The sequence below is a fragment of the Bombus impatiens genome, unplaced genomic scaffold (assembly GCF_000188095.3).
Source record: "Bombus impatiens unplaced genomic scaffold, BIMP_2.2 scf_0582, whole genome shotgun sequence".
Classification (NCBI taxonomy): Eukaryota; Metazoa; Arthropoda; class Insecta; order Hymenoptera; family Apidae; genus Bombus; species Bombus impatiens.
This window is the reverse complement of record NT_177001.1, coordinates 1493086-1505777: the sequence shown is the minus strand read 5'-3', so window position 1 is coordinate 1505777 and position 12692 is coordinate 1493086. Positions and strand designations below refer to the sequence as shown.

At 35.8% G+C, this 12692-nt stretch overlaps 1 protein-coding gene across 2 annotated transcripts; it reads left to right on the top strand.

The window, feature by feature from the left end:
* Window positions 1-5730: 5730 nt before the first annotated feature.
* LOC100748853 (tafazzin homolog) lies at window positions 5731-12175 on the top strand. 2 transcript variants are annotated; one of them, XM_003491661.4, is made up of 6 exons: window positions 5889-6003; window positions 7351-7422; window positions 9022-9150; window positions 10122-10365; window positions 10505-10759; window positions 10854-12175. In XM_003491661.4, the coding sequence occupies exons 1-6, from the start codon at window positions 5889-5891 to the stop codon at window positions 10891-10893; spliced, it is 855 nt and encodes a 284-aa protein (XP_003491709.1). In that variant the 3' UTR covers window positions 10894-12175. The 2 variants fall into 2 exon arrangements, with proteins under 2 accessions (XP_012244214.1, XP_003491709.1); XM_012388791.3 differs by lacking the exon at window positions 7351-7422 and having other exon boundaries at window positions 5731-6003; window positions 10854-10893.
* Window positions 12176-12692: the final 517 nt, after the last annotated feature.

Genomic DNA, 12692 nt, shown 5'->3' with positions numbered 1-12692 from the left:
AAACAAAACCACCGTGAAGGCAGAGTCGATAAGTTATCCCACCGTTTAGCGTGATTGTCGATTACCTTTTCTTTTTTTTCCTTTCATTTTCTTTTTTTCAGGCGTTTGGTCACAGCCGATAAAGTGAAATTGAAAATTGTAGGGGAAACGGGCCACGGGATTATGAAATTAACCGAAAACAAAATTTCTAGAGCAAAAGAAAGGTAAATCGACAGAGGGGGAGGATAGGGTCGATCATGTTTGAACGAGGGTAACGTCGAAGGTCGATCATAGCCGCATACGGTAGGTATATAAAAATTGGTACCGTCCGGGAAAAATAAAAGTATCAGGAATTTAACCACAGCGTTATTACACGACCCCCAACGTGCAATAAGGCTAGCTGAACCACGCGGAGTTTTATGAAGGACCGTGACAGGAACTACAAGGTCGCTCATGGTCTTACTTACGACTGTCACGTGCCACTGTCTGTAAAATCATGAAGGACAGGAGAACTACATATTAAACCAAGCATACAGTACGTGATACTTCGCTAACCGATACAATTGTACGTTCAACGTAACACGATACACGAACATCATGCCTGTCCTTTTATTTCAAATAGTTTCTTAGCTCTCTTTATATCGCTAGTAGTCGCTACGTACGATCTCGCGAATCATTTTCCTTATGAGTCTCTCGTGTATCTGACGCCATATCTGTGACATTTAAATGGCGCATCGTCAACGTTCTGACGGTGTCCAGAAGTAATTAGCGCTTTGGTGGCGTGCACAATAACCTTATTACGCTTTGTTGACCGACATTCCATCGCGCATCGACACGTCTCTATCTTTGCATATTCTGAATCATAATATAGCAAGATCGTAAAATTAATCAGAAAAGAAATTAAAAAATTAAAATTTTTAATGCAGGGTCAATATATTTTATACTAACTTGTTATACAAATTTTCTTAATTTATTGAAATAAATAAATGTTTATATATGAAATACTAAGTCATAGTTGATACTTTTATCAATGTATATTATATCTTAAAATAGAATGCAATATATGGTTTTGTAATAACTAATCCTGGAACTCAAGACGTCAATCAATGCCGCACTTCGATAGTTTACGACGTTGCTATATCTCGGCCCATATTGTATTTCCTGTCTGAATCTTATCGCGTAATCCGGAATGCGCACAGAATAGCACAGATTCCTTCTTGTGCGACTGTAGTTCACGCGATTTACCATCTCAAATGTGAAATACCATAGCTATAGAAACGTTAGCAAATCAAATTTTGATGAAATAGTCACGCACATGCGTATCCGATCATCGTAACCGCGAGATTACCTATGTACATTTTTAATAAAGCTATATGCGGGGAAATCGTATACGCAGTGTATAATTTCGTTCGATGCACGTTTCAAGGTTTACCCGGAGAGCCCTTCGATAAAATTAAACCGGCGTTATGGTTTTTAACAAACATATCCTATACACGGATATCCACGTGTCTGGTCTGTGTATACGTTTTCTTACGAAAGACTACCATCGTTGTCTTGCTGCTCTCACGAACCGGAACCACTCTCAAATCCAATTTACGTCGTGCTCGCTTATTTCGTTCCTACAATTATGATCGTCCTGTTGTATATAATATTACGTGCCATCCCGCATAGTATCATCTCGAGATATTCACTCGCAGACAGAACATTCGCAATTTCCATCGACTGAATAAGCGATAATAATTAGCCTAAGTTGTTATAATTGGTACCCAGAGCTTGCCGAAATGAAAACATAGGAAAATAAGGAAAGTGGACTACGGTATAGCGCACCAAGTATATACAGAACAAGTGCTTGCAGGCTGCTATAATTAGTTTCTTTTTGCGTCGTTAATGTTAAACGTCGCTAGTGTGTAACGGCGACGATAGGGTGAACTCAGGTATGTTAATGGATACGATAGCAAGTGGTTGTCGTGTCTCTTCCCCTCGTTGTTGCTTTATAATTCGTGAAACGACCAATTAACGTGCTCTGAAAGGAGTAGGTGGTCCCCGTGATCTTAAACAGCGTTACAGTTTCCGCATGAAAACTTTTGACATCACCTAATAAAAGTGTCGATAATTTTAATTGAATCTTTGGTAAAAATCGTAATCGAAATCGATGCGCCACTCCATTGGTGGATTTTACGAGCTTACTTACCATTAACTCGATGTTGAAATATCAAGGGGGAATTCAGTTAGTTCCCGAAACGCAAAAAGGGGACAGACGAACGAGGACATAAATATTGGTTAACGAGGGGTTTTCGAAGAGTCGCGGAACGATCAAAGTGACTCAGTTTCGTGAAATTCATTCGATAAAGGAGTATGAGGATCAATTATCGTCAGCATCGTCTTGTCAACGAACCAAACTTCTATCGTTATATTTTGGACAAAAGGACGAAATAAATCAAACAAAATAATTTAACCGTATACAACATCGTATGGATCCTTTACACACAGGAAACTGAAAGGAAGTTTTATGCGAATCTGCACGGTCGTATGCGCGTCTGTTTCGCACGGTCATCTTATTCATAGGTATGGAAATACAGAAGTAGCAAAACTCGTATGCAAGGGAGTACAGATGCAAGAAGACGACCTCGCCTCACTCGGCTGAACTGGAGTTCTTCCGCGATGAAAGACACATACACACAGAGTCACCGGTGCCCAGTCTGTATATTGGCTTGTGCACAGCGAGATCTTCGATCAAGAGCATGCGCACGTTCGTGCGCGAACGAACAGGCAACGCGACCGTATAACGTGCAACCACCGAGAATACGGAACGTATACACATATCTATATACACATACCTGTTGCTTTCTCTCTGCTGCAGCCAATATGCTGAAACTACGATGCTCGGGATAACTCGAACTATTCGATCCTGATGGGAATTCGCAGTCGTAATACGAATTCACTGTTCCTCCTATAGATGTTATTCGTATGCCGGTTTTGTTGCTCTTTTTCGAACAAAGAACGATCTTTTCTGCGTAACACCTAGCGACACACATGCGCGAACACGCGAACGCTAACCGATCTGTCTTCGAGAGCGTCACTCGCGAATCACCGGATACAAGGAGGATTCCTGACTTGCCGCATCGCCGGACTTCTCGCGTCGCGTAGTATCCCGCTTGTACGTTCTCGTCGTCGTTGAACTGGCACCACTTCACAGTTGCACCTGCACTTGCACTTGCACCGCACTGCGCGAGTAATAGCGCAATGTCGTGGCACAGTCGAATCGTGGGGCCCCGGCAGATCACGGGGTACCGTCGCGCCTTCCTATATCGTGTCGAGAGGACCGACGAAGGTGGCATCCTCGCGGCATCACCGTACACTGCACTCGAGTCAAGCCGAACGCTCGGCTCGCTCTCTTCCCTCTCGCTCTGTTCCACTCTTTCTACCTCTATCTTTCACTCTGTACCTTCCGCCGATACTCTCAGCCTTTTCTTTCGATATCGTTTTATTTTGTTTTTTGTCCCTCCCCCTTCTTTCTCTACTCTACTAGTATCACATCACTATCGAGTCTCTCGTGTTTCACAGAGGGTGGACATCATTACTTCGCGGACGTATTTGGTAACCGTTTCGCGGTTCAACGATCGAGAAGCCTGTGCATTGTAGCGCTAGCACCACCACCGGAACTGTCATCTCAAGGTTACAGAGGTAAATAAAGATAAATAAAAACGCTTCGGTCCTAATTTATCTTTGGTGTTGATCGCATTCTTACATCGACCAAATGATTCGTATACATAGCTTTGTACTATTCCACCCCGGGAAACTTACATACAATGTCGTTTTCTTCGAGGCCGAGTGAATAAGAAGGAAAATATATACGTCACGAAGAGGACACTTTGCGGTCAATTCTCGAATGGTACACGACTCGCCTCAGTATGGTGCTTCAAGATATCCTCTCCACAGTTGTAAACTGGCAAAGGTACCTCGTATGTACGATGGCACGGCAACACGCAGTTGAGAGACTCGAATCGTACTGGCTGTTGAGATGAGGCCCTTTTCCCCCACTCGTGAGCCCCCTTCGACTGGTTGCTTCTCCGCTCGCGTTAGACCCCCACTTCCCACATGCCACCGGACATTCTCCTCTCATCCCTCCCCGCGGTCTACGACTTTGCTTCGCATCATTGTATCTTTTCCCTTCTTTTTCACCTCTTTCGATGCTCCCGTGTGCTACGTCCTTTCTTCCTCCGCGCATGAACTTAACCCGAAGCTCCTAATGTATGTACTCGATCGTCGTGTGTACGCCACCTCCTCCGCCACCTTGCCCCCTTCATAACCGTCCAGTACGTTTCTTTCCTCGCAGCAGCTTCTGATAGGTGTTCAACTGACATTGCAAGTGCAGCGTCACCGCCAGAGGCACAACTTCGTAGACAGCTGTGTCTTATTGTACATCCGTTCGTCCAGTGAATGGTTATCTAAGATCTCACCAGGCATTTTACTATTACGCCGCGTACGAGCGTGCCATGATTATTATAATGTATCCTTCGCAGTTTCCAAGTCGCGCTAACGAGACCGCGTTACCACCGTTTAAGATAATGCAACTATAAATTTATTTACCACTATTGGAGGAGTGAGAGACGATAACTGATCTTTTTGTTATCATCTCCATGAAAATTTTCGATTAGTTGAGGTTAGTTGAGAGATGAAACAAAGCTCTTCATAGTCTATTATTTCCTGTAAGTATCAAATGAATTTGTATTATAATTTGATTATTTGCCAATCTTGTTTTCCCAAACATAACACAAATCTAATTCAAACATACTCCAAACCTACAATACTTCAAATATATTCCAAAATTTTTATTTTAATTCTTAAAAGTACAATATACACAATTAAAAATATCTTCAGCGACAGTTATATATATAAGTGAAATTATTTATCATTGATCTTGATCATTTCGTAATTATATTTTTTCATTTTTATACCTTTTATGATTTTTAATATTGCACCAATATTTGTTTACATTTATCATATTAAAATATATACATTATAATGATTTATAATGTATTTTAAATATTACCTAAAGTAGGGAATAACAGTAAGAGAGCAGGTAGTGGATACAAATATCAATGAAGTTAATTGAACCAGTAGTAGCGTTGTAAATTTAAGTCGTATTTATTGTATATATACCCTTATAATACATAGATTATTTAGCAAACAATAGAAATTAATATTTTCAGGTTTATGTTAACAAACCGTATTGAATAAAATTTAATTGATACCTATCTTCACTACCTGTCCATTTATTTTTGTCCCCGGCTGTACGTTTGCATTCAAGCTGTGTACAGACAATACGAGGCAGATCCGCAAGGCTATCTCGGAATGAGCCGACAACAATTGTCGTTTTTTTGATGAAATCAAAGGTGCCTCGTAGCTTCTGCTATGTACATATAGATAGTGCAGAGCAATCTCGTGGATCTACCTCGCATTGCCTGTAGATAGTTTAAAATAAAAGAAGTATCTTCAATGGAAATAAAAATAGCTATGCACGCAACTGTAAGGGTATTTTCTGTGGTAACTCAATATCTCAATAACTCAATATCCTGTAAGAACAACTAAAAGAATATTTAATTACAACCTATAACTCAATAACGGGACACATTTACACGTTGTTACCCGAGGTGAGAACAAGTGTTTGAGGCGCGTTTAATTTTAAATTAAATGCTGAAATAATCGGCAACATTCGGGCATGTACGGCCACGTTCGGCCAACCACGTGATGGTCATCAAGAAATATGGCGTGAAGTTGGCACGAAGATGGTTGTCGTGAGTTACGAAAGAGTAGACGATTTCTCGCGGGGAAGGCGCTTCCCAGTCGTCCGGAGAAGTGCCACATTCCTAATTTTTCTTTCAATCTAGCAACTGAGAAATAGTGCAATGGTATACGACATTAAATGGATCATACCGAAACTTCGAAATACGGGTAGCCTCTGGAACATCGCGAGTAGTATAACCTTTGTAGCAGTAGGAATTTTTTCTAAAATCATAATAGGTGAGTGACTATGCAAGCCGGTTTGTTAACTACAAGTTAGTACTATTTATTTCTGCATATGGATATATTTATTCGTTAGCAACTATCTTAATTTACATTTATATATCGATATAATTCTCGATGTATCACAAATTTGACCATTTTATTATATTGACTCGTAGTATAAGTTGTGTGATCTACAGTTTATTCTTATAATTTATGTAAAAATATAAAAAATATTTAGATAAGTATATTTATTGATAAAAGGTTAAAAGCGTTTATAAAAAATGCCCGAGATGTTTCAGCGTGATATTAAGAAACGTTATTGATTTATATAATAAGTGAATAATTAGATTCATTTTATTTAATCACTATGATAATCATAGAACCAGTATGAGAACTTTATCAAACATAGGTTGCGTGTATAATCTATTTTCGCAATTGTAGTAAAATTTTTAAAAATTATTTTTAATTTTCAATTGTTGAATAACAAATTTTATGTATAGTTTTTATACGTGACATATATTACAGTTAAAGCTTCTTTATAGAATACACTAATACAATTTATTAATTTAAAAGATTGATACATAAATTGTCATTTTATCAAATAATCGTTATCGGTCCACTTCGAACATAACATATCGTTAAATTTCGTAACACGATATTACAACAAAAACGATCGTGATGTAAATGTAAGAGAGTTTCAGACTTGTATGCCTTAGAGTTCACCTTCCACGCATACTTACAATTGAAATAAATTTTGCATCAATGATTGTAATTAAATTTAACATTTAATTTAAAACTGTCTTCTTTAATGTTTTAATTTGGAGCACATATTATAAATACAAATATGTATATAAAAAGACTAATATTCGTACATATACATGAATAGATTTGCAAGAAGGTCGTGCAAAAAAACCAGTATAAGAAAATACAGGTACAAAATCTTGCGTGCAACAGGTATTTTTAATTATCTTGTACACACTTCATTGTTATAGAATTGGACACGCATGTTTAATTTTCATGAAATCGCCAAAACTTTACATTTAACTATTATTATTACTATTACACAGAAATGATAACCGTTGTTTAGCCTTGAACATACTTACAAAATCTTTCTTTTTTCTACTGTTGTCTAATATGCCACTAACATTAATTCTAAATAAATAGTACATTAATACTAAATTAATAACTCACATACATGCGATTACGCATGCATTTAATCAAAGATCGTATTCATTTAACCGTAACTGGATTTTAAGAACTACTTGGATTTTGGATTGTTGTATGTAGTTCCGGAAATGACGAAGTTGTATATAACGTGCCACTTTTATTTGTTTTGCGAAGATTTGGCGTTTCTAATTTCAGGGAGGGTCAGATACGCGTTACCGCCCGACAAAGGGCACAGGAAATCAGTCATTGGCTCTCGCTGGCCTTTCAGTGAGTACCACTGATTTACAACGAACTCGGCTTGATGTTGACTTAGCTACGTTACAATAAACTTCGGAAATTAAGCGGATTACTCAATTGGTTGGACGCGTAGCGCACCATATACGGCCATCCTCCCACCTCTCTCTCTCTTTCTCTCTCTCTCTCTCTCTCTCTCTTTCTCTTTCTCTGTTTAATCCTCCCCTTTCTTTTCCACTCCTCTGTTTTTATTCGTTTTATCAATTTATCCGCGTGTGATAGTCATAATTTTACATAGTAATTTTACATAGTCAGAGCTCTTTCATTCATTATGACGCCCGTAATGCTAAAATTTATATGCTTCTCAAATGCTAAGTGATTCTTGTTAGGTAGTTGAAATGATTGCTTTTAAATGCTAAATGCGTATGGAATATCACTAGTATGTAGAATTTAAACATAATAGTGCATGATTAATTTTTGAACATGGAGCTTGGTACAGAGGCCATCTGTCGGTGTGTTCAAGAACTATTACTATAATGTTAGATTCATTAACTCAGAAAAACACCGAGAATATGAATTAGACTATATATATTTTCCATCTTCATTTTTCATAATACATATGCAAATTTTTCACTTTCACGCTGTTATCGAAATATAAAACCAGAGATCGATTTAGTACATGATTATAACCTTGAATGACCTTGTGTGGAGGTAATTGAACCTCTTTGAAAAGTGACAGTTACCATTTAAAATATTTTCGAAATATTAAACTGTCTTTGAGATATCCTTTCTCATTTTTTGCTGTGAACAAATTTTTTATCGCTCATTTTTAAATTTTCAGGGCAATCGTATCAATTACTTCACAGGGATCACCTCATCCAATTTCATTGTGTCATCAGTTTGCATAAAGATTGCAGTAGCGATATGGTTCTAAGGTTTCGATGAAAAGAATAATTATTTACGTGTCAGCGAAGCATGAGTAGCGGCTTTACTTAAAAGCTTTAGCACTAGCAATGATTCGCGAGCGAAAGATCACTGGTTCATTGTGCATACGCTTGAATAAAACCAATTCTATGCAAAATCCAGATGAAGTGTGTCTCCCAACTCCTATGTATATGAATGTAGTTGAAGATTAGGGGGGAAACGAGGAATATCACAAAATGGCTTTATTAAGAAAATTAAGTTTTAATATTTTAGTCCACTAAAAAAGGAACAACATTCAAGCAATTTACCTGCATTACTCATAAAATGAAGCTTAAATCTTACTTAGACCTCGTAAAAAATAATGATTAATAAGATATTAATTATTTTTATCTGTGTTTAGTTCCAATATTGAGTGGCTATTCCCTGTTTTTAAGCAGTACACCAAATTGTTAACATTATCTTATGAGCATATTTAAGTATAATCATTGTGATTAGACAGTTCTTGTCTCTCAATTTCAATTTCCAAACAAAATGTGCTATAAAATGCAAAATCACGAAAAATGGACAGTCCTCGTCTTTTCCCCTTACTCATCAGTTATACACGGGAAATGTACAAATTTTAAGTTAAATACACCCCTATAATCTCTCCACCTGATATACAAATGAATTTATCAAAAAGTTTTTTCTTTTTCGCTTTTGCTGTTTAAGAATGGCTGAACAGAACGACGGTATACAACAAATACATCATCAATCGTGCGTTAAACAAAAGGCCGAAAAATGTGCCGCTCATTACGGTGTCGAATCATCACAGTTGTTTCGATGACCCTGGCATATGGGGTAAGTCTCTCGAATGATGATTCAACAATTGCATCCCTTCGCATCGTACCGACCGTTATCTGTATTAAACATACAACAATATTTTATCGATATTATTTCCTATCTCCATGTTTGTGCTTTATTAGCAAATATTTTACTCCAAATATCGATTGACAAATCGTTATCGAGACAACCAAACAATAGTTGAACGACATGTATTTTTCCTTTTGTTATCTATTCAAAGTATACTTTACTGGTGAAACAGTAAATAAAATGAAATGGATGATTTACTTTCTTACATTTTTCATGTGAATTAAATGACAGTTACTTTTTTTTATAACAAAAGTATTTAAAGAAAAACAATATAGCGGAATATGCACATGCAACCTTTTTCTAATAACCTTGAACGACCACTTCGATTTTACATAAATAATAGCATTCAAGCATTATGCACAGCTTGTGAGTTGTAAATCGTTTTATTTATTCATACTATTGATAAAATAGATTTCCAGTTTGACTGAATAATTTAGATAACGATAATAACAATACGCTATATCTATGAAAAATTTCACATCTAAATTTTATTTGTTTCTAGAGTGCGGATGTTTATGTATCTATAGAAAATTTAAGTGTAAAGTACACAGAATACAAATACTACCGTAAATCATAAAAAATGTTCAAGGTATAGTATTGATTATGATATTGGGTGGATCAGATGAGTCTTTGCTTAAGTTTTATTTTTTTCTTTTTTGTGGTATTCGAAAAAATATAAATTTGCATAAACATGTGCATTCTATCTATGTCCTCCTCTGTTATTTTGTTAAACACCAATTATTTAGATCCACATACATACCACATATGCATGTATACCTCACACATTACGCGCATTCCCCTCTTCCTGAAACATATATAATCTTTTCTTCCTCAGAATGACCATCGATAAGCGATCGAATGAAAAAATTTAAGACAGAAAAATCTCTGAACTCATTTAGCGACCCTGGGCCTGAAGAGTCTGATGAATCGACGTAAGATGAGGTGGTCGCTCGCGGCCCACGACATTTGTTTCACAAAGACCTGGCATTCGTACTTCTTTATGTTGGGCAAATGCATTCCTGTGATCAGAGGTGGCGGCGTGTATCAAGAAGCTATAGATTTCTGCATCGAAAAATTGGCAGCCGGTGATTGGGTTCATGTCTTTCCCGAGGGAAAAGTAAACATGTTTAAAGACAACATGAGGTTTGCGATTATCTTTTTCTACTCTTTATTCCATATTTTATTTTATTCTTCTTCGTCGTCTTCTTTTTTCTTACTTAATTATCACAGAATGACAAAAATATGATTTTACAAAATTTAATGTTCCACTGACGTGTTATAGATTAAAGTGGGGTGTTGGAAGGTTAATATTGGAATCGCCAGTTACGCCACTGGTGATACCAATCTATCACCTTGGTATGGACGAAGTTCTTCCAAACGAACCACCATACAGATTGAAAATTCGTAAAAAGGTCACCTTGAATTACGGTGAGCCAATAGATTTTACCGAGTTACTAGAACAATTGCGTGCATCGAAAGCAAGTGAAGTGGAAGCGAGGAAAGCGATTACGGATCGTATTCAGGAAGAACTAATAAAGTAAAGTGTCATTTTAAATCATAGTAATATTTTATATTTATGGTGGTAATAATAATCTTTATATCTTTAATAACTAATCTTCTTTCTTTTTCAGGCTAAAAACAATTACAGAAGAGCTTCATAAAAGGTCATGATGTTTAAACGGGGGGCATTCTTATTGTCACCCCGATTAGCTTTAATTTACCAAAAAAAAAATAATACTTTAATTTTAACGTGACAATAGGTCATACTCATGCTCGAATTTTAACTAAAGATCTTCACCTGTGGACAACATATTAGTAACATATATGCAATCGTGTAACGTAATGCATATATTGGAGCAGTAGTGATTTATTTCTTGTTCTTCTTTCTTTTTTTCTATTTTTGTGACAAAGAAAAAAGTGGAAAAAGAGAACATTATGCCATTTATACCTTTCGGGAGATTTTAATTTAAATACGAGTCGTGTTGACTTAAGAATGTCATATACGTATCGCGGTTACATCATCGCATGCATAACAATGTATATATGTACGTACGTACACGGTAGAAAGCAATTGTCGTAATATATTACGTAAAAACTCGCAGCCGCTGTTTATAGAAAAAACTTTAACATAATCGCAAATTACGACAGCTTGTGAAACATAATATTGAAACTGTGTCACTGTACTACATATTATCGGTTTTCCCTTCATACATCGACTTTTTTATATCACTGAGCCTCATAATTTATGATATGATAACATAAGCGTGACACAATCTTTGTATGGTTCACCGAACTTATTTTGCTTATATCGGGAAACTTTTGTATAATTCCACATAATTTGAATACAATGATATTGATAAAATAGAAAAAGAAAAATAATTTTGATGAAACAACAGAAGTTAAGATAGATTTGATTGAAACCCAACTTTTGTTGAACCTGTTGAACTTTGAAACGCTTGACCCTTGAATACAAACAAAATGAAATTGCAATCCTTACGATCTATCGTGTATTTAGATAGCTATATGTACACACGTATATTTTTGATATAGTAAGAATTTACAGTATTTATATTCAAGACACTTCGAATGATAAAAATACTGCGGAGATATGCATATTTTGTATTTATTAAATTTTCACTATAAGTAGTAAAATATCTTCAAGAGGAAAGCTATTTTCTGCAATTTGTTATATTAAATGCAAGTATTATTCAAAATGTAGTGTGATAATTTTTTACGCCATTGTTTCGTTTTAATAAATTATTTTTCGCACTAGACTATATTGTTTAAGAAGAATTATGCAGAATATCGTGACAACTATTACACGATAGTTATTAAGTAAATATTCCTCGCAAACAAACGATAATTCGATTTACTAATATATTTATTAGTACGCCTGAAGATCTCCAAATGATATAACTTACATTATCTTCTTTAATAAATATAGTATCTGTTTCAATTTGTTTTCTATAATTATCGATAGAACGAATATTTATATTATTCTATGAAGAATAGTATTTATAATTCAACATATACATTTAAGATAATTCAACAAATTACATTTAAGATTGATATTACATATGAAAAATTGTGACTACCTATATTACATCGCTTTGTTATGATATTCACAGATAGATCTTGTACATATATACTTATTTTTCCGCGACATATAGAAATATATATTACGCCGACATTCACCATTACGACATTACTATTTGTTCAATGGAAAGATCGGGTCTTGGCACATTTTCTCTCTCCGTAGAAACAAACGTGATTTCGATTCTACGAGCGATACAAGTAAAGCAACACACAATACTCACTTTTACAAGACGAATGGTATCTGTACATTAATTACGTTACACATATCATAAACTTGAAATAGACAGAACGGTATATAACACTAACGAGATAAAGTTTATGTGGTACACGTAGATACTATCACTCTCGTCTTATCAATTATCATTTTAATTTCC

Excerpts from the sequence above, each read along its gene's own strand:
- LOC100748853 (XM_003491661.4), top strand. The coding sequence starts at position 5,889 with ATGGTATACGACATTAAATGGATCATACCGAAACTTCGAAATACGGGT. Across the intron at positions 6,004-7,350 it reads TTTTTCTAAAATCATAATAG|GGAGGGTCAGATACGCGTTA; the intron begins GTGAGTGACTAT and ends TTCTAATTTCAG. Across the intron at positions 9,151-10,121 it reads CGATGACCCTGGCATATGGG|CGACCCTGGGCCTGAAGAGT; the intron begins GTAAGTCTCTCG and ends GAACTCATTTAG.